Genomic DNA, 22889 nt, shown 5'->3' with positions numbered 1-22889 from the left:
GGCGGTCCTTTTGTGCTAGAATGGGCATTGATTTGTCTTTTTCTTCAGCATTCCATCCTCAGACAAATGGCCAAACGGAGCGAACCAATCAGACCTTGGAAACCTATTTGAGATGCTTCGTGTCTGCTGATCAGGATGATTGGGTGACCTTTTTGCCATTGGCCGAGTTTGCCCTTAATAATCGGGCTAGTTCGGCTACCTTGGTTTCGTCTTTCTTTTGTAATTTTGGTTTTCATCCTCGTTTTTCTTCAGGGCAGCTTGAGCCTTCTGACTGTCCTGGTGTGGATTCTGTGGTGGACAGGTTGCAGCAAATTTGGACTCATGTGGTGGACAATTTGACGTTGTCTCAGGAAAAGGCTCAACGTTTTGCTAACCGTCGTTCGGTGTGTTGGTCCCCGGCTTCGTGTTGGGGATTTGGTCTGGTTGTCTTCTCGTCATGTTCCTATGAAGGTTTCTTCCCCTAAGTTCAAGCCTTGCTTTATTGGGCCTTATAAGATTTCTGAAATTATCAATCCGGTGTCTTTTCATTTGGCCCTTCCAGCTTCCTTTTCCATTCATAATGTGTTCCATAGATCCTTGTTGCGGAGATATGTGGTACCTATGGTTCCCTCCGTTGATCCTCCTGCTCCGGTGTTGGTTGAGGGGGAATTGGAATATGTGGTGGAGAAGATTTTGGATTCTCGTTTTTCGAGGCGGAAGCTTCAGTATCTGGTCAAGTGGAAGGGTTATAGCCAGGAGGATAATTCTTGGGTTGTGGCCTCCGATGTTCATGCTGCCGATTTGGTTCGTGCTTTCCATTTGGCTCGTCGTGATCGGCCTGGGAGCTCTGGTGAGGGTTCGGTGACCCCTCCTCAAGGGGGGGTACTGTTGTGAATTCCGTTCTGGAGCTCCCTCCTGTGGTTGCTAATGGTATTTTTGTGAGTTCTGCCCTTGGGCTCCCTCTGGTGGTTTCGAGTGGAACTGCTGCTCCTTTAGCAGATTTGCCCCTCCACACCGTGAGTCGGTGTGGAGTTCATTTTTGTAAACTCTGCGTGGATTTTGTAGTTTTTAATACTGACCGCACAGTATCCTTTTCTCTCTGTCTATCAAGTTAGTATTGGCCTCCTTTGCTGAAATCTGATTTCATTTCTGTGTACGTCATTTCCCTCTTCACTCACAGTCAATATTTGTGGGGGGCTGTCTTTCCTTTTGGGGTTTTCTCTGAGGCAAGATAGCTTTCTATTTCCTTCTTTAGGGGTAGTTAGTTCTTAGGCTGTGAAGAGGTGTCTAGGGAGAGTCAGGAACATCCCACGGCTATTACTAGTGTTGTTGTTAGGATTAGGGACTGCGGTCAGTAGAGATACCACCTTCTCAGAGCTCGTCCCATGTTGCGTTTTAGCCACCAGGTCATATCAGTGTGGCCTCTTAACCACCAGGTCATAACATGGAGCATCTTATGAGGCGAATTACATATGGAGCAGTGTATGAGGCCCATTATATATGGAGCATCTTATTGGGCCATTTATATCTGGAGCATTATATTGGGCCCATTCTGATTGGGGCAATATATGGGGCCCATCAAATACTGGAGCATTATATGGTGCCCATATACTGTATGGAGCAATATATGGGGCTAATTATTCTGTATGTAGCATTATATGGGGTCCATTATTCTGTAAGGAACAATATATGGGGCTCATACTGTATGGAACACTATATAGGGCTCATTATACTGTATTAAGCACTATGTGGTGCCCATAATACTGTATGGAAGACTATACTGTCTGATTTCTGAGCTATTGATATCACTCATGTAATAGCTCCTGGTGAAGTCCATGTTCGGTGTCCGTGCCCAAACAGTAGTTGTTCGGTACGGGGACAGAACTTTACTGTTTGGCTCCGCCCATCTCTAGTGCCAAAACTTTCGGCCATGACTGTAATTACACTGCCTGTTTTCAGAGTCCCCCCCCCCAAAAAATGAAAAAAATATGTGTTGTCTACCTCCTCCTCCTAAGCCTTTTCCACCTACACTGCCACTCATAAATGTCCTCCTACACTTGGACCTCCACCTCCTGGTTCAAGATTATAATTGTTTTCTTTTTTTACTTTAAGCAGGGAAACTGTCCTGCTCTTACCCACATTTAGCTTCCTTTTACAGCCCCCTAGCCTTTACTATGACCATTTTACAGCTATTTTAACGCACCGCAGTTCATGTCCCCATTTCTCTTCGGTTCAGGTTCGGTGTCAAGTTCGGATACCGAACCCAAGTTTGAACCTGACGAACCCGAACATCCTCGAGTTCACTAATCACTAGTTGAGACATTGTGTCTCAGGTTAATAATTACATTCTCAGAATACTACCATAGCTTGTTATCATAGATGATTGAATCGATCCACTGCAAATCGAATTTAAGTCAAATTTACTCAAATTTGCAGGTTCCAGCAAATTTGAACAATTTGCTCTTTACATTACAAAAAAAAATCAGTAGTGTCATTTCAACAGTGCTGAAGAGAACATGCTTAAATTAATGCCATGAAGCTATCAAAGGCATCATAAAAGATGGGCAGGGAAAGCAGTGGTCATTTTAGGGTTTTACAGACTAGGGATAGAAGGTTAAGGTTTACAGCTCAACATTACGGATAGCAATATAATAGCCTAAATCACATTATGTTGTATTTCTGCAGCTCTGAAGAACTTTGAAAATGGAAGTTGTATACCTAGTCTTTGACTAATAATGCACAAATTCAAGTGATAGGGAGGTGCTGGACCTGCTGAGTCTATATGACTGTGGATTGTGTTTTGATATACTGAATTATAGCATCTTAAAAAAACAACTATTTCTTTAAATTCCCCATGCTCTACAGAAAAAAAGAGGGCAGTTGAAGTCCCCTTAGTGCTAATTTTCATACAGTATAAAAATACTGAAACCAAGGTTCATCTGTCATAGAAACCGTGCTTCTTGACTTGTATGAACCATAAGTAATAACATTTTTTCCATTTGTTTCACATCTTTGGTTGTAAACATTTTTTGATTTTTTGGTAAAGACAAAATGAAAATCTCAACATTCCAGACATGTAAATATAACTGTCTATCTCACAATGTGTTAAACGATTTTTTTTTTTACACACTTGTAATCAAGTAATAGTTCAATATTACACTCGTACACACCAGCAAAACACTGTGGCCTGTTGCAGGTCCTTGCTTTTAGGATGTGAACTTACCAAGGTGTCTGCTCACAGTCTTGTGTTGCATTAGGCTTTTTCACTATTATGAGTACCCTACCCAGCTTTTCTGGTTGATTCCTTATTTTCCAGGCTTGAAAGACAAATTTCATTGTGAGTTAAAAATAAACTAGTGATATAAAATTTATAACTAGTGGAGAAACATTGATCTTGATAGACCTGTGCCTTTTTTCGGCCTGTAAAACTATGTAACTATGATTCTTGGTACTCCATTAATGCAATTTCATTTAACACAATTGTCAAGTTTTTTTTTTTTTTTTTAAATATTGAATTATTTTTCAGGTCAAACGAAGTTGTTCAGTAGAACCTTGCACAGGATTGGGCACAAAGAAAAAAAATTGTTATAAAAAATGGCTTTGATAATTCCTATTTTTTTTACCGTATTAGCATATATTGCATTTTTAGTGAAATTAATATTCTTTTGGAGGCATCAACTGTGGTGAATTGACCCAGTAGGAACCTATTCTGAATTGGGAGGGGAAAATTGTAATCACTTTGTAATCACAAAATTCTGAATTTTCCTACATACGGTATAAATATTTTTGGGGTCAGGTGAAGTTCCCAGCAGAAACCTCTCCAGAATTGGGCCCTTTGCCAGGACTGAGAATGTGAAAGGCACTGGTTGTGTTTTTTTTATACTTATACTCCCTGAATTCACTATGAAATAAATTTGATCCAACACACTGATGAAGAGTAGTCGGGGATGGGGTTGTTTGTTTGTTTTTGCATACGTGAAATAAAAGCTGCCTTCTGAATTTGCTTGTACTATTTAAAATGCAGGATAACTATGATTGTGATTGTGCTTACCTCTGCTTTTTGTCTACAGGAGGTGGATTTGCTCCTTGTGTCAGTTTTGCTATTGGAGTGATTTCTGTTATTGTCGTGATATGGACAATCTTCAAAATAACACATTGGTCAGTATTATAGTGTGATACGTTCAGTATTACAGCAAAGAACAAGTTCTTATATTAATTTATTTATATGTATTGTAGTACTTATTCAACCTTCTATAGCACCAGTACAGGCAATGGTTGGAACAGACCATGCTGTTTCTCCTTATGACTGCAAAGCTTAAAGCCAACTGGTTAGCTGAATGTGCTATAAAAATATATGTTTGCTCTGCTGATCTGAGTGATCAAAGAATATAGCAAATTCTGCTTCATTCATGAGGGGAAGTGTATAATGAGTAATATCTATGAGTCTGGTGTCTTCTCAATCACTCATATAAGCCAATGGGCACACAAGTTTTATTTTTCCCCTTATGCCAAGCAGCTTACTAAACTGACAGATCTTTTTAAAGGGAATCTAGGCAAACCCTTTAACTTGGGGCACCTGTTATATTGCAGATATTTTAAATCACGTTCCCTTTATTTTTCAGTTTCCTTAAAGTGAGACAAGTATTGTAATTAATACATAGAAACCGCAACCTATTGTTACCAAGCTGGGCTACGAACAGTGACTCTAGGTGCCCTCACTACAACTATATGCAACTAACTGTTACTCTGTTAGGGTCAAGTGTAGAATGCAAACCACAGATGCCATAAGCACAGGGTCGTACATAAACATCATAGGGCCCCATAGCAGAAGTTTTAATTAAATCCCCCCCCTCCCCTGAAAAAAAAGAAATAAATAAAATTTGACAGGTCACAGCAGAGTATACCTCTCAACTTTGCAGCCCTTTCCTCCTAATCAAGCTCCTAGATTTCCCTTTAATTGCCCCCATAAAGTATGATGCCAACAAAAGTGGAAAACATCACAGTAGGGATATCATACTGGGTTTGGGGGCAAAGTACAGTCTACATGCACTATACCTCCTCTGACAATGTATGATGACCTCAACACAATATGATGTCCTAACTGTGACCCCAATATGGCCCTCCATAGAGTATAATAGCCAGCTACTTAGCACGGCAAACCATATAATGGCCACTCACATAGCCCTGCAAACTGTATAATGGACCTCCACATAGCCCTGCAAACAGTATAATGGCCCCCACATAGCCCTCCAAACAGCATAATGACCCCCACATAGCCCTGCAAACAGTATAATGGCCGTTACAAACACCTGGAAACAGTATAATGGCCCCACATAGCCCTGAAAACAGAATATTGGCCCACCATATAGCCCTCCAAACAGTATAATGGCCCCACATAGCCCTGAAAACACTATAATGGACCCTACATAGCCCTGCAAACAGTATAATAGTATAATGGACCCCACAAAGTACCAGCAAACAGTATACTGGCCCTGACACATAGCCCTGCAAACAGTATACTGGCCCCCTACATGAACATGCAAACAGCATAAGGCCATCCACATAGCCCTTAAAACTGTGTAACCCTCCAAATATTACAATGGCCCATATATAGCACTCCACGTGGCCCCCACTTTGCCCTACAAACAATATAATGGCCCATACTTCGCCCTCCATACAGTATATTGGCCTATACATGACCCTCCAAATATTATAATGCCCCCCACTTAGCCCTTCAAATATTATAATGGCCCCCACACTGACCTCCATATAGTATAATTGGCCATACATAGTGTCAGGACACAGCTGTCGGGTGACCTGGGACCATGGGCTCCTTTCATGGCTCCACCACTAGAGGGCGCCCTAGCTCGCCCTGCTCCCCGGGATACTTCAGATGGCAAAGATGCCGAGGCATCCGCCCTTGCCTTATCTCTTAAGTTAGCCCTCCATCTGTTCTCTTCCCCCACCCAGTGAAGAGGGAGCACTACTGTGCCCCGCAGTACACTAACCCGACAAACAGGGCGACACAGACAAGGGTTAACAGAAAACTGCAGACACACAAAATATTCACTTACATATACAGAGAAATCCACTGGTGTGTGCAGGAAGGGGAAGAAACCAAAATAGAAAAGGATAAGGAATTACCACGCGTACAAACCACACAACAGTCGCTAATAACTTCTCCAGCTCTCCTTCTCATACCAACTCCCTTCCCTCCGTTAGGCATACAGCATTAAAGCTAGCTCTAACGAGGAGTAGTAGAGCCAAGATTATATAGGGAAATGGACTGGCTAAGCGAGCACAGCTGAGAACAGGGATTTCCAACATGGCCGATTAACCCACTGTTCTGCCAGAAGAAATAAATACATTTAATATGATGGAGAAGTGCTTCTTCTCAGCGCCGGAGTAGGAGCCAACAGACACTGCGGTCTTCTGGCTCTACTCTGTCACGGTAACCCCGTGACACATAGCCTTAAATACAGTATAATAGGCTCACATTGCTTTCCAGATTACTATAATGCGCCCTACATTGCCTTCCATGTAATATAATGCACCATACATTGCCTTACACATAGTATAAAGGGTACTGCATTGCCTTCATTGTAGTATATGGGCCCAAAGTGCTTTCCATATAGTGTAATAGACCCCACATTGCCTTCCATGCAATATAATGCACCCTACATTGCCTTCCAGATAATATAATGCACCACACATTGCCTTCCATGTAGTATAATGCTCCCCATATATCCGCTCACATAGTATAATTCACCCCATATTGCCCAACATTGCCTTCCATATAATATTATGCGCTCTACATTGCCTTCCCCGTAGTATAATACACCCCACATTGTCTTCAATGTAATATAATGCAGCCCACATTGCCTTATTAAACTTTGTACTGTCTTCTTTATCCATAATGGTTTCTTTTTATTCTTTGACATTTTATTGACAGAAGGTATGTTTTCTACAGGATTCTAGCAGTATTTCCTTAAACATGCTCCATTTATGATCCCACTCTACACGATTAAGCTCTTCTCTTAATTTGTTGAAATCAGCCATCCTAAAGTTCCAGGTTCTTGTAATTCCCCTTTTGAATGTTTGGTTGAAAATTACTTTGAAACTTACTATATTATGGTCACTGCATCCCAAATGTTCACTGACCTGTAGATCTAAAATTGTATCTGGTCTATTTGACAGACCCAGATCCAGTAAATTATCCCCCCCGATTGGTTCATCTACCAGCTAACAGAAGGACATCAAAAACAAAATACTGCCTAACCCTAACCCTAAATTAGTGGCAAAACTTCCAAAATCAATAAAGACATCAAAAATAGCACATAGAAGTGGAAAGCCATAAAATTACAAGTTTTTATTGAAACAAATATTAAAAACAATTTTTTAGAGAAAAGTATATACATGGTATAGAGATGGGGATAAAACTATGCAAAAAGAACCACCAAAATAAGGTAATGAGTTGCCATGATGTAAAAAAGCAAGTAAAATTTTCAATAATTATTATAATTGGCAACATGTACAACATCCAGGGCTCATTATATTGAAGGAATGAAGATTAGGAGATCCAAAAACAATGCTTATCAAGAGGGTGTATTAATTAGGCCCAAAGATAAAAAAATATTATGTATATATAGGTCTCAAATGTACAGGATGTCTTCCAAGCTATGTATTTATAAGTGAACTAGATGGTGGCCCGATTCTAGCGCATCGGGTATTCTAGAATATGTATGTATGTATGTATATAGCAGCCACATAGTATATAGCACAGGCCACGTAGTATATAAAAGCCATGTAGTATATAGCAGACAAACAGTACGTGGCCTGTGCTATATACTATGTGGCTGCTATATACATACATATTCGATGCATTAATACAGGCCACGCAGTATATAACACTGGCCACGTAGTATATAACACAGGCCACACAGTATATAACACAGCCCACGCAGTATATAACACTGCCCACGTAATATATAGCACAGCCCACGCAGTACAAAACACAGCCCACATAGTATCTAACACTGGCCACTTAGTATATAGCAGCCACGCGGTATGTAACACAGCCCACGTAGTATACAGCAGTGTGGGCACCATATCCCTGTTAAAAAAAATTATTAAAATAAAAAATAGTTATATACTCACCCGCCGGGATCCAGCGAAGCTCTGGCGATGCACGCGCATTACCCAGATGACTTAGCGGTCTCGCGAGACTGCTAAGTCTCCTGGGTAATTTCGCAATGCATCTCTGGGAACAGAAGCTGGCGGTAGCCTCGCACGCCTCGACGGAAGGTGAGAATAGCAGGTTTTTTGTTTTTTTATTATTTTAACATTACATCTTTTTACTATTGATGCTGCATAGGCAGCATCATTAGTAAAAAGTTGGGGACACACAGGGTTAATAGCAGTGATAACGGAGTGCGTTACCCGCGGCATAATGTGGTCCGTTACGGCTGGCATTAACCTTGTGTGAGCGGTGACTGGAGGGGAGTATGCGGGCGCCGGGCACTGACTGCAGGGGAGTAGGGAGGGACTAATCAGACTGTGCCTGTCGCTGATTGGTTGCGGCAGCCATGACAGGCAGCTGGCGAGACCAATCAGCGACGCGGGATTTCCGTTATGGAAGTTGAGGACAGAAAGACGGAAGTACCCCTTAGACAATTATATATATAGATAGTTCACTACAGTAATAGAGAAAGATGAAGTGTGAAAAAAGCTTTTCAAAGGGTTTAAAAGTGTGAATCTTATTTGTTAAGAGGGTTGCTAGAAGAATAAAGGTACCTTCACACTAAACGACTTTGCAACGAGAACGACAACGATCCGTGACGTTGCAGTGTCCTGGATAGCGATATCGTTGTGTTTGACACGCAGCAGCGATCTGGACCCGCTGTGATATCGCTGGTCGTTGCTGAAAGTCCAGAACTTTATTTGGTCATCAGATCGGCGTGTATCGTCGTGTTTAACAGCAAAAGCAACGATGCCAGCAATGTTTTACAATGGTAACCAGGGTAAATATCGGGTTACTAAGCGCAGGGCCGCGCTTAGTAACCCGATATTTACCCTTGATACCATTGTAAAAGTTAAAAAAAAAAACCACTACATACTCACCCTCTGATGTCTGTCACGTCCCCCGGCGTCCGCGCTGCTGCTCAGAGCTTCCTGCACTGAATGTGTCAGTGCCAGCCGTAAAGCAAAGCACAGCGGTGACGTCACCGCTGTGCTTAGGGCCGGCGCTTACATAGTGCAGGGAAGCTGAAGGCAAGGGACGCGACAGACACGGCAATGTAAGTATGTAGTGTTTGGTTTTTTTTACATTTACACTGGTAACCAGGGTAAACATCGGGTTACTAAGCGCGGCCCTGCGCTTAGTAACCCGATGTTTACCCTGGTTACCCGGGGACTTCGGCATCGTTGGTCGCTGGAGAGCTGTCTGCGTGACAGCTCTCCAGCGACCACACAGCGACGCTGCAGCGATCGGCATCGTTGTCGATATCGCTGCAGCGTCGCTTAATGTGACGGTACCTTAAGACCAAGTGGCCCAGTAAGTATACAATGACTTCACTAGTGTAGCAGCCCAATTTTTTCAAATGTGAAAGTTAAACATTTGAGGAAAAACATGCCAAGATATTACCTTAAGGCGGTGGTGGCACCCCCACCGCTAACAGAAGTAATTGTCCTGGATTGCAGATAAGAAGTTACAGCTTTTAACACAACCAGAAGATTCTGTGTCCTATTGAATTTCTGGATAGTTAGAATCCCCCACAATACGGACCCTATTATTATTTGCTGCCTTTTTAACTTGCTGCAGCATTTCCTCCTCTACCTGTTTAGCTATATTAGGAGGCTTGTAGCAAACTCCAATTATCAGCTTTACATTATTGCCATCCTATGAACATTTACCCACACTGACCCAACATTGTTGCAGCTTCCCCCAATGTCATCATTGAGCACAGGCCTTAAGTTGGATTTAATAAAAATATACACCCCTCCACATTTTCTGCCTTTCCTTTCTGTCCTTCTGGATTCCATTAGTCATCCATAGAGGAATATATACTTTTTGTTACATTTCGGTGGTATAAAACACTCCAGAAAAGGATAAAAAATCTGTCAGGACTAGAGTATTAAATGCTTTCTCTGCCATAAGGGTGGTATATAACTGCAGCGCCCCAGGGTCCTGGTCGTTGCAGTAATGTTATTTTCCTCTCGGGGAGAGTGATGTTACGTTTGGAGGCAAAGAAGGACAACTGCATCCAGGTATCTCAAACATGCAACACATTTCAAACTCCAGGCCACCAGGGGGAGCTCGGCTCCTATTTAATAGGTCACTCCCCACACTTTGGTAAAACTGGTGACCTGTAGGGAAAGTTAGTTAGTTGCTGGCTGAGCTTCGCTCAAGTAGTTGGTCCCTGACAGGGGTGGGATCCTGTCAGAGATCGAGACACAAGGACACGGAGCTGTGCATGCCCTGAGAACTGCAGCTTCTAGAAAGAGACACTGAAGGAGAACTGTATTACAGAGAGGGTGAGAGAAGTTGTAGCAAAGGAGTGGACACCAGGAGGGTATCAGCCCTACATAGGCTGCCTCCTTCTGAGGCGCAGGATCCCGGTAGCCGGAACACCGAGGGAGCAACGATCCTTTATGCCTTGCTCCAGAGACCGGCAGGACAGTTAATTTCACGTTACCTGTCCGGCCTACACCCAGGAGGCAAGGTGGCACCCCTTAGAGGCTGGGGCATGATAGAGTCCCTATAAACCGCCTCAAGCCACCGGTCATACGGGTTTGTCCTATCCTAACAGGGGGACAGAGAGAGAGACACAACATCTACAACATCTGTGAGGACCTTATGAGAAGCTTAGCAGTAAGGGACTTCAACACCACGGTGCTAGAGGAAGGCTACTGATTTCCACCTGGACAAGGGAACTCTGGACTTGCTTCCAAACCGGCCAGACTCTGTCTGCCCTGTGATTTGGTGCTCTGGACTGTGGATGCTGAAGTCTTCAGTAAAGGTAAAGAGACTGCAACCTTGTGTCCTCGTTCTTCACTGCGCCATTCATCATTCACCATCTACACACTGGGAAGCCCTGGGGACATAGTTCACCTGTGGGAAGGTATACCATCTAGCTGCCATAACATCACACCAGCGGTCCCCTTAAAGCAGCGTCGGTCACACTGACCGAATACCACAGGTGGCGTCACGAACATTCCGTTTAAAGACCTTTCCCCTTTTACACGGACGTCTCAGGGCCACAGACCGGGTCAGCCACCGTGACATCCCCCTGTGAACCACAGGACCCAGGTACCGAGTACCCCACGGCCCCATGGGGGCGATCCATAACACTCTAAAATGCATTGAAAAATTGGTCTGGATTAAATTAGTCATCTATAGAGTATTAGGTGCTTTCTGTGACATTAGTGGCATGTCTGACTTGTCGGGTCCAACATAAGATCCAGAAAGGACTGAAGTTTTAACAGTCTTAGTCTTGATTGTTTTAGAGTCAGCAACCAACCCAACTCTGCTAAAATAGCCCTAACTCTTACAAGTTGAGTATTGCAGTGCTCCACTGAGCTTGCCACAATCCAAAAATCATCTAGATATGAGAAGATCAGCGTATCTTGCATCCAAAGGTGAGCTGTCACCTCCGCGATGTTCTTAGTAAAAACCCTTCGCGCCATGAACAGTGCAGCGCCCCAGAGTCCTGGTCGTTGCAGTAATGTCGCTCTGCCACTAAGGGGAGTGATGTTACGTCTGATTGCACTAAAGGAGTTCACCTGACCAGGTATCACAGTCACACATTACACTTCACACTCCGGCCACCAGGGGGAGCAAAGGGTTCTATGTATTAGGCCACTCCTCACACTCTGGTAAAACTGGGGGTTGGATAGGAAGTTAGGGAGAAGCTGACTGGGTTTTGCCCAGGCAACATCCTGTGAGAGAGGGAGTTACTGGGAAGATTCAGGGGGGTCTCTGTCAGGGGTGGGATCCTGACAGTGGCCTAGCGAAAAGGACAGATCGTTACGGAGCCGTGCCTGCACTACCTTGCGGCGGCATCTTAAGAAAGGACACGAAGCGAAGTATATTGTGGAGAAGTGAGAAACGAGATCACATCACAAAGGCGATAGAACCAGTAGGAGTCGTGCCCGCTTAGCCGGTGGCCGGAATGCCGAGGAAGTATTGGGCTCTAAGCATTACTTCAAACCAACGGCAGGGCAGTTAACTATAGGTTGGCTGTCTCACCTAAATCACCTAATGAAGACAACAGAGGCAATTGTGGGAGAGGGGCGTCTCTAGGGTCCCTATAAAATAACTCCAGGCCTACCCCGTCATACGGGTGCGTCCTATCCATATCATCTGGGGGACGGAGAGAGAAAGAACAGAAACATACACGACAGCTATGAGGACTATTCTGTGGTGCTCAGCAGGGAAGTACTGCAACACCCAGGCGCTAGTAGGTAGGCACTGACTTCCACTTGCAAAGGGAACTCTGGATGTGCCTTCGGACCGGCCGGTCTCAGCCAGCCCTGTTAGCAGTGCTCTGGATTGTGGATACCGAAGTCTACAGTAAAAGGTAAAGAGACTGCAACCCTGTGTCCTCGTTATTTCATCGCGCCTTGCACCACGCACCATCACCCTTTCATTGGACGCCCCTTAGCAGGGTCACGGACCGGGTCTAGCCACCGTGACAACCCCAGGACCGAGACAGAGAGGCCCGGTACTGAGTACCCCGCGGCCCTGCGTCTGGGGGCGCTCCAACTAGACCTTAGGGTAAGGCCCTGAACTGAAAATGTGTTAACTTCCCTTTTAAATGAGGTGCCCACACAGCATTCTCTGTCATGGTTCTCAATGGCAAGAGACCGTAGTAAAGCATACAAAAGGACTAGCTCTTGGAAGATGGGAACTCGAGCTGACTGTGAGCTAAACCTACCGCACAACTAACAGTGGCCGGGTAGCGTGCCTACGTTTTATCCCTAGACGCCCAGCGCCAGCCGGAGGACTGCCTGACCCTAGCAGAGGAAAATACAGACCTGGCTTACCTCTAGAGAAATTTTCCCCAAAAGGCAGACAGTAGCCCCCACATATATTGTCGGTGATTTTAGAGGAAATTGACATACGAAGTATGAAGATAGGTTTAGCAAAATGAGGTCCGCTTACTAGATAGTAGGAAGACAGAAAAGGGAACTTCACAGTCAGCTGAAAACCCTTTTCAAAACACCATCCTGAAATTACTTTAAGACTCTAATATCAACTCATGACACTAGAGTGGCAATTTCAGCTCACAAGAGCTTCCAGCCTCAGAAATATTCAAACACAGAGAACTGGAACAAAAATGCAAAAACAAACTTAGGACTACAATTCCAACTTAGCTGATAGTAGTCTAGGAGCAGGAACATGCAACAGAAAGGCTTCTGGTAACATTGTTGGCCGGCATAGAAATGACTGAGGAGCAAGGTTAAATAGAAAACTCCCACATCCTGATGGGAACAGGTGAACAGAGGAGATGAAGCACACAAGTTCAGTACCACCAGTGACCACCGGGGGAGCCCAGAAACCCAATTCACAACAGTACCCCCCCCTCAAGGAGGGGGCACCGAACCCTCACCAGAACCACCAGGGCGATCAGGATGAGCCCTATGAAAGGCACGGACCAAATCGGAGGCATGAACATCAGAGGCTGTCACCCAAGAATTATCCTCCTGACCGTAGCCCTTCCACTTGACCAGATACTGAAGTCTCCGTCTGGAAACACGGGAGTCCAAGATCTTCTCGACAACGTACTCCAACTCACCCTCAACCAACACCGGAGCAGGAGGCTCAACGGAAGGCACAACCGGTACCTCATACCTGCGCAACAATGACCGATGGAAGACATTATGAAAAGAAAAAGATGCAGGGAGGTCCAAACGAAAGGACACAGGGTTAAGAATCTCCAATATCTTGTACGGGCCGATGAACCGAGGCTTAAACTTAGGAGAAGAAACCTTCATAGGGACAAAACGAGAAGACAACTACACCAAGTCCCCAACACAAAGACGAGGACCAACACGACGACGGCGGTTGGCAAACTGCTGAGTCTTCTCCTGGGACAACTTCAAATTGTCCACCACATGCCCCCAAATCTGATGCAACCTCTCCACCACAGCATCCACTCCAGGACAATCCGAAGACTCCACCTGACCGGAAGAGAAACGAGGATGAAACCCCGAATTACAGAAGAAAGGAGAAACCAAGGTGGCAGAACTAGCCCGATTATTGAGGGCAAACTCCGCCAAGGGCAAAAAGGCAACCCAATCATCCTGATCCGCAGACACAAAACACCTCAAATAAGTCTCCAAGGTCTGATTAGTTCGCTCGGTCTGGCCATTAGTCTGAGGATGGAAAGCAGACGAAAAAGACAAATCAATGCCCATCCTAGCACAGAATGCTCGCCAAAATCTAGACACGAATTGAGTTCCCCTGTCAGAAACGATATTCTCCGGAATACCATGCAAGCGAACCACATTTTGAAAAAACAGAGGAACCAGCTCGGATGAGGAAGGCAATTTAGGCAAGGGGACCAAATGGACCATCTTAGAGAAACGGTCACACACCACCCAGATGACAGACATCTTCTGAGAAACAGGGAGATCAGAAATAAAATCCATGGAGATGTGAGTCCAAGGCCTCTTCGGAATAGGCAAAGATAACAACAATCCACTAGCCCGAGAACAACAAGGCTTGGCCCGAGCACAAACATCACAAGACTGCACAAAACCTCGCACATCTCGCGACAGGGAAGGCCACCAGAAGGACCTAGCCACCAAATCCCTGGTACCAAAGATTCCAGGATGACCAGCTAACGCAGAAGAATGGACCTCCGAGATGACTCTACTGGTCCAATCATCCGGAACAAACAGTCTACCAGGCGGGCAACGATCAGGTCTATCCGCCTGAAACTCCTGCAAGACCCGTCGCAAGTCTGGGGAAACAGCAGATAATATCACCCCATCCTTAAGGATACCTGTAGGTTCAGAATTACCAGGGGAATCAGGCTCAAAACTCCTAGAAAGGGCATCCACCTTCACATTTTTAGAACCCGGTAGGTAAGAAACCACAAAATTAAACCGAGAGAAAAACAACGACCAGTGCGCCTGTCTAGGATTCAGGCGCCTGGCAGACTCAAGATAAATCAAATTCTTGTGGTCGGTCAATACCACCACCTGATGTCTAGCCCCCTCAAGCCAAAGACGCCACTCCTCAAAAGCCCACTTCATAGCCAAGAGCTCCCGATTACCAATATCATAATTTCGCTCAGCGGGCGAAAATTTACGAGAAAAGAACGCGCAAGGTCTCATCACGGAGCAGTCGGAACTTTTCTGCGACAAAACCGCCCCAGCTCCGATTTCTGAAGCGTCGACCTCAACCTGAAAAGGAAGAGTAACATCAGGCTGACGCAATACAGGGGCGGAAGAAAAGCGGCGCTTAAGCTCCCGAAAGGCCTCCACAGCAGCAGGGGACCAATCAGCAACATCAGCACCCTTCTTAGTCAAATCAGTCAACGGCTTAGCAACATCAGAAAAACCAGTTATAAATCGACGATAAAAATTAGCAAAGCCCAAAAACTTCTGAAGGCTCTTAAGAGAAGAGGGTTGCGTCCAATCACAAATAGCCTGAACCTTGACAGGGTCCATCTCAATGGAAGAGGGGGAAAAAATGTACCCCAAAAACGAAATCTTTTGAACCCCAAAAACACACTTAGAACCCTTTACACACAAGGAATTAGAGCGCAAAACCTGAAAAACCCTCCTGACCTGTTGGACATGAGAGTCCCAGTCATCCGAAAAAATCAAAATATCATCCAGATACACAATCATAAATTTATCCAAATATTCACGGAAAATGTCATGCATAAAAGACTGAAAGACTGAAGGGGCATTTGAAAGACCAAAAGGCATTACTAAATACTCAAAATGGCCCTCAGGCGTATTAAATGCGGTTTTCCACTCATCCCCCTGCTTAATTCGCACTAAATTATACGCCCCACGAAGATCAATCTTAGAGAACCACTTGGCCCCCTTTATTCGAGCAAACAAATCAGTAAGCAGTGGCAAAGGATACTGATATTTAACCGTGATTTTATTCAAAAGCCGATAATCAATACACGGCCTCAAAGAGCCATCTTTTTTAGATACAAAGAAAAAACCGGCTCCTAAGGGAGATGACGAAGGACGAATATGTCCCTTTTCCAAGGACTCCTTAATATATTCCCGCATAGCAGCATGTTCAGGCACAGATAGATTAAATAAACGACCCTTTGGAAACTTACTGCCCGGAATCAGATCTATAGTACAATCGCAATCTCTGTGCGGAGGTAGTGAACCAAGTTTAGGCTCCTCAAAAACGTCACGATAATCAGATAAAAATTCCGGAATCTCAGAGGGAATAGATGATGAAATGGAAACCAAAGGTACGTCCCCATGAGTCCCCTGACATCCCCAGCTTAACACAGACATTGCTTTCCAGTCGAGGACTGGGTTATGAGATTGCAGCCATGGCAATCCAAGCACCAACATATCATGTAGATTATACAACACAAGGAAGCGAATAATCTCCTGGTGATCCGGATTAATACGCATAGTTACTTGTGTCCAGTATTGTGGTTTATTACTAGCCAATGGCGTGGAGTCAATACCCTTCAGAGGTATAGGAACTTCCAGAGACTCTAAATTAAACCCACAGCGTTTGGCAAAGGACCAATCCATAAGACTCAAAGCGGCGCCAGAGTCGACATAGGCGTCCGCGGTAATAGACGATAAAGAGCAAATCAGGGTCACAGACAGAATAAACTTAGACTGTAAAGTGCCAATTGAAACAGACTTATCAACCTTCTTAGTACGTTTAGAGCATGCTGATATAACATGAGTTGAATCACCACAATAGAAGCACAACCCATTTTTTCGCCTAAAATTCTGTCGTTCACTTCTGGACAGAATTCCATCACATTGCATAATCTCTGGCGCCTTCTCAGTAGACACCGCCAAATGGTGCACAGGTTTGCGCTCCCGCAAACGCCGATCAATCTGAATGGCCATTGTCATGGACTCATTCAGACCTGTAGGCACAGGGAACCCCACCATAACATCTTTAATGGCATCAGAGAGACCCTCTCTGAAATTCGCCGCCAGGGCGCACTCATTCCACTGAGTAAGCACAGACCACTTACGAAATTTTTGGCAGTATATTTCAGCCTCATCTTGCCCCTGAGACAGGGCCATCAAGGCTTTTTCAGCCTGAATCTTTAAATGAGGTTCCTCATAAAGCAACCCCAATGCCAGGAAAAACGCATCCACATTGAGCAACGCAGGATCCCCTGGTGCCAAAGCAAATGCCCAATCCTGAGGGTCGCCCCGGAGCAAGGAATTTACAATCCTGACCTGCTGTGCAGGATCTCCAGTGGAGCGAGATCTCAGAGACAAAAATAATTTACAATTATGTTTGAAATTCTGGAAGCAAGATCTATCCCCGGAGAAAAATTCAGGTAAAGGAATTCTAGGTTCAGATATAGGAGCATGAATGAAAATCCTGTAAACTTTGAACCTTCATAGCGAGATTATTCAAACCTGTAGCTAAACTCTGCTGATCCATTTTTATCAGGTGAAATCAGAACCATTCAAGGATTAGAAGGAGAGAGAGACGAAGGCTGCAGTAAGCAGAGATGCAAGAAATCAACTAATGAGCAAACTCAGGGAAAAAAAAAAAAAAAAATTCTCTGCAGACTTCTTTTCTCTCCTTTCTTCTGCCAATTATTTTAACCCTTGGCCGGCCAAACTGTCATGGTTCTCAATGGCAAGAGACCGTAGTAAAGCATACAAAAGGACTAGCTCTTGGAAGATGGGAACTCGAGCTGACTGTGAGCTAAACCTACCGCACAACTAACAGTGGCCGGGTAGCGTGCCTACGTTTTATCCCTAGACGCCCAGCGCCAGCCGGAGGACTGCCTGACCCTAGCAGAGGAAAATACAGACCTGGCTTACCTCTAGAGAAATTTTCCCCAAAAGGCAGACAGTAGCCCCCACATATATTGTCGGTGATTTTAGAGGAAATTGACATACGAAGTATGAAGATAGGTTTAGCAAAATGAGGTCCGCTTACTAGATAGTAGGAAGACAGAAAAGGGAACTTCACAGTCAGCTGAAAACCCTTTTCAAAACACCATCCTGAAATTACTTTAAGACTCTAATATCAACTCATGACACTAGAGTGGCAATTTCAGCTCACAAGAGCTTCCAGCCTCAGAAATATTCAAACACAGAGAACTGGAACAAAAATGCAAAAACAAACTTAGGACTACAAGTCCAACTTAGCTGATAGTAGTCTAGGAGCAGGAACATGCAACAGAAAGGCTTCTGGTAACATTGTTGGCCGGCATAGAAATGACTGAGGAGCAAGGTTAAATAGAAAACTCCCACATCCTGATGGGAACAGGTGAACAGAGGAGATGAAGCACACAAGTTCAGTACCACCAGTGACCACCGGGGGAGCCCAGAAACCCAATTCACAACAATTCTCCTTGCCTCAACCGGAACCTACTGGAAGTCAACCTATGACTTCTGGTTCAGACAACCTCTGTGCACTTGTCATCAGGACCCCTCTTTATGCATCCCGCTGATGTGCATGCCTGAGATGGCGCAGCGGCCAGAGACTTGGAACGAAAGCCTCAACTGCTCGTACCCTGTCAGGCCTGGGTAGGCTCATTTTTCCAACCACTCCTGATATCTTTGTAAGGAGGAAGACCAGATCGCGGGTACCTGTTCTAAACCGGGTCTGGAACTGTCGAGGCTGTGTCCCATGTTGTCCGGGGGAAGGCAAAAAGGCTCAGACAGGTGCCCTGACCCAGAAGCCGGGGCGCAGTTAAAAGTGAAAGCGCGCAGCGCAAGCCAGTTTCCCATCAGCAGGGAAAGTGAGGCAAGGTGCGTACATAGCATGCTCCGTGGTGTGCGCAGCCGGGCCATAGTGACACATGGCCGACCCGATGCCAGAACACTGCTGGGGCCCACCGTAGTAACAGGGAGAGAGCTGAGAGCCCTGTGCAGCTGATCGCTGCACGTAAGCCTGAGGGCCAGAGAAGGTGCAGGTCTGTCCGCCTCTGCTCTCATTGCCGGACATTGCCACCCTGCTCGACCGGGACCCTGACAGTACTGCGGCCTTGTTTGCATTGGCCGCATTCAATTATGGACTAGGGGCTGAATTGGTCTGGGTCTACAACAATCGGGTGCACCGCACAACAGGATACACCCCATATACCCTACTATTTGGGCGGAAAGGACGAGAAATCACTGAGCTAGAGCTGGAACCAGAAGAAGACTACCCACAGACAGGGGTGTCTTTTGGGATCCGAGAACATAGACATCGGTTGTAGACTCTCCACCGGCTGGTACAGACTAAGTTCCGAGAACTCGAGCACCATGAAGCAGCGCCTCTCTGAGGGACAGCTCTTAAAGTGGGAGATTGAATACTGGTCCGGGACAAGAGGCCACAGGGCAAGCTGGAATACCGGTGGATAAAAATTCCATATCAAGTGAAATGCCGAGTTGACAATGCTGGCCCAGTGTATGAGATTCAACCTGAGGGTGAAGAAGTGCCTACTCGCATAGTCCATCGCAACATGTTGCATCCCTGCCGGTTGTGGGACCCTGAGGAGGAGGAGAGAGAGTCAGGTCCCATCGAGGCACCTAGCCCTCCGACTTTTGACTACAATGAAGTAGAACCAGTTGCATCGTCTTCAGACAGAAAGCTCACCGGCGGCTAGTCCAGGGGAAATATGTCAGTCAGAAACTCTAGAAATGGCTGTTCCATCGGAACCAGACACACCCCCGCCTTCCACTATCCAACCAGACTCCACTACTCAACCTGATCTACGTCGCACTGAACGGACGACCACTGGAAAACCCCCTAATCATTATGAACAAGATTAGTTTATTTGGCAGCGATTGCCCAAGAAATGGATGAGTACCAACGCCTGCGCAAGAACTCTCACCCGTGGAATGGCGAGCTAAAGGAGAAGGGGGAGTGTAAGGAGGAAGACCGGACCGCGGGTACCTGTACTAAACCGGGTCCAGAACTGTCGAGGCTGCGTCCCTTGTTGTCCGGTGGAAGGCAGAAAGGCTCGGACAGGAGCCCTGACCCGGAAACCGGGGCGTGGTTAAAAGTGAAAGCGCGTGCAGCATCAGCCAGTTTTCCACCAGCAGTGACAGAGGCGAGGTGCGTGCACAGCATGCTCCACGGTGTGTGCAGCCGGACCGTAGTGACACACGGCTGACCCGACTCCAGAACACTTCCAAGGCACACCGCAGTAACAGGGAGAGAGCTCAGAGCCCTGTACAGCTGATCGCTGCATGTAAGCCTGAGGGTCAGAGAAGGGTGCAGGACTGTACGTCGCTGCTCTCGTTGCCAGACATTGCCACGCTGCTCAACCGGGAACCTGACAGTACTGCGGCCTTGTTTGCATTGGCCGCATTCAATTATGGACTAGGGTCTCAGCGGAAGGTATCAGAGACCGACCGCTGCCGTCAGAAGATGGATTACCTTTGCCTGCAGGACCACATTGGACAAGCACCACGCCGGCCATTGTTGGTGCTACTGACTCCCAGGCATCATCTGCAGCCAGAGGAACATCTGACCCAATAAATGTTTGAAAGAACTGCCGTTACCACATTCATTGTTCATTAATGCTGCATATCTGTTACAATTTAACTGTTTATTCCCTCATTAAACTGTTTGAAACCCTGCATGGAGTATCCCACTGTTAAATTAAATTGTTAACCCTTGTTCTGCCTCTTGTGCGTCACTGCATCCCGCAACCTGCTCACATCTTCATCTTGAGGTCTCCCATTAAGGGCAGTAACCCAACTGATGCGGGGGAGAGGTGCCGCCCTTTTATTTCAGTGGATTTCCTGGATCGGCAGATTCTCGCTCTGGTGGTGCAATCATAGGTGATAGAAAACAACAACAAGTTATCTCCTCTACACAGGATAAGTGATATTAATGTATGAATTGGTTGGAACAATTTGGAAACTTTTATCCCGGATTGGACACTATTACCCCCTCCCATTTCAAAATGGCATGGCAGGTCAGATGTCTGGGGTTTATATAGTGTGGTTCACATACAAATACCAATCACCATAGAGACCCAACCTCCTAATATAAAATACATAAAAGCATTCATTTTCGATACAAAACCCTGAATCTCAGTTCTTTATAAAGACAATATCAGCATCAAATATAAATAAATACAAAATCTGCATATATAGTAGTAGGAACAGTAAAGGTTAAAAACCAAAATAAAGTGATTACCAATGAAGAGGATGCATCTATGTTGTTATAGTTACGACCTATCAATCAATGACATTTAAACATGGATATCTAATGTAAAATCTCCCTTAGACAAATCATGTTTTCGCAGCATGCACACCCAAAACGTGGAAAGTTTCCCAGTCTGGAAGTGCTGAGTGTGGTTTGTGTCAGCACTTTCAGAGTGCCGAAATCAGTTTTTACCAAACTGTCCTCCAAATTTCGATCCCGTTTATATAATAGAGGGGTCTGAGATTCCAAGTCGAGTATCAAGGGAAGACCCCTATGTAATAGGGGACAATGTTTATTAAAGATATCCGCTATACGTCCACTAACAGGACAAAAGGTCGAGACAAAGGTAATTATCTTTCCTGTCTGTTTTGTGCATGCATACCTCAAGAGATCCTTCCATTCTAGCAATAGCGCCCTCTGTTTAAATCTATTGATTTTATTATTTGGATATTCCCTAGATCTAAATTTCCAACACATCTCCTCCAACCACCAATCCAATTTTTCTTCTCATGAAACAGTTGATCTAACCCTGATAAATTGACTCCAAGGGAGAGACTTAATCATTTTGCGTAGATGATTGCTATCAAAATGTAATAAGCTACTTTTGTCAGTATGTTTTACAAACAAGTCAGTGATCAATATACCATTATCTTTATATACCAGGGTATCAATGAACTGCAACTCAGTCATGGAATGGGTTAATGTAAACTGCAGCTCTGGATAGACATGATTATGTTCACTCTGGAATGCAAAACATTCATCAACACTACCCTCCCGCAATAAAAAGACATCATTAATGTATCGCCACCAGGCCCGAGCATGTTGCTAGAAAGTGGAACTGTATACGTGTATGTCATCAAATTCCGCCATGTAGATGTTAGCATAAGTGGGGGCCACATTGGACCTCATGTCGGTACCCCGACCCTGCAAGAAGTGATCATCATCGAAGTACGTGTCTCAACACAAGAGGAGTGTGGTCCAAAGACCGGAAGTGACAATACTAGCGGTAACATGACCTTCCGGCAGTCCGGAAGCTACTCCATTGCTGCTGTATGCATTCCAACCACATGGACCTGCGGTCCAAAAGACTGGAAATGGTGTCAGATGCCACTCTAGTAGGAGGTGGACCTACCTAATACATAAATATGATATCTGACATGACATTGAGCTACACCAAATCCCATGTAGGGGCACTGACACAACTGGTCAGACTCATTTATTTTTGGTACTACTTGCCACTGCAAGAGTTCAATCCATATTCCCATATATTATTAAATTCCCCCCTGATGAACCCCCCCGAATGGAGAGGGAATCCCGTTGGGAGGCCATGCAATCCCTATGGGTAATCTGTGAACAAGCTATACTTGGGGACTGCCCTTGTAAGGGCAAGAGCAATGCAGGGGCACAACAAGGAGTTTTAGAGGAAAAGAGTAACTTATCACTCCCCCCTGTCTACTACCATTGTTCTTCTCCCATTCCTGTCCTGTGAACCTGGGACAGAAAGTAAAGGAAAAAAACTACATTGGTGAGATCAAACCAATTTTTACTATGAGCACAGATT

General features: G+C 45.1%; 1 protein-coding gene across 1 annotated transcript in view; it reads left to right on the top strand.

Moving 5' to 3' along the window:
- Positions 1–22889, top strand: part of LOC143773630 (uncharacterized) — a 138696-nt gene that overhangs the window by 110698 nt on the left and 5109 nt on the right. Inside the window, exon 6 of the mRNA XM_077261026.1 lies at positions 4050–4137. Coding sequence (XP_077117141.1) covers positions 4050–4137 — 88 coding nt within the window. The remainder of the gene's footprint in view (positions 1–4049; positions 4138–22889) is intronic.

Source organism: Ranitomeya variabilis, chromosome 5 (genome assembly GCF_051348905.1).
Source record: "Ranitomeya variabilis isolate aRanVar5 chromosome 5, aRanVar5.hap1, whole genome shotgun sequence".
Taxonomy (NCBI): Eukaryota; Metazoa; Chordata; class Amphibia; order Anura; family Dendrobatidae; genus Ranitomeya; species Ranitomeya variabilis.
This window is presented reverse-complemented; position numbering and strand designations above follow the sequence as displayed.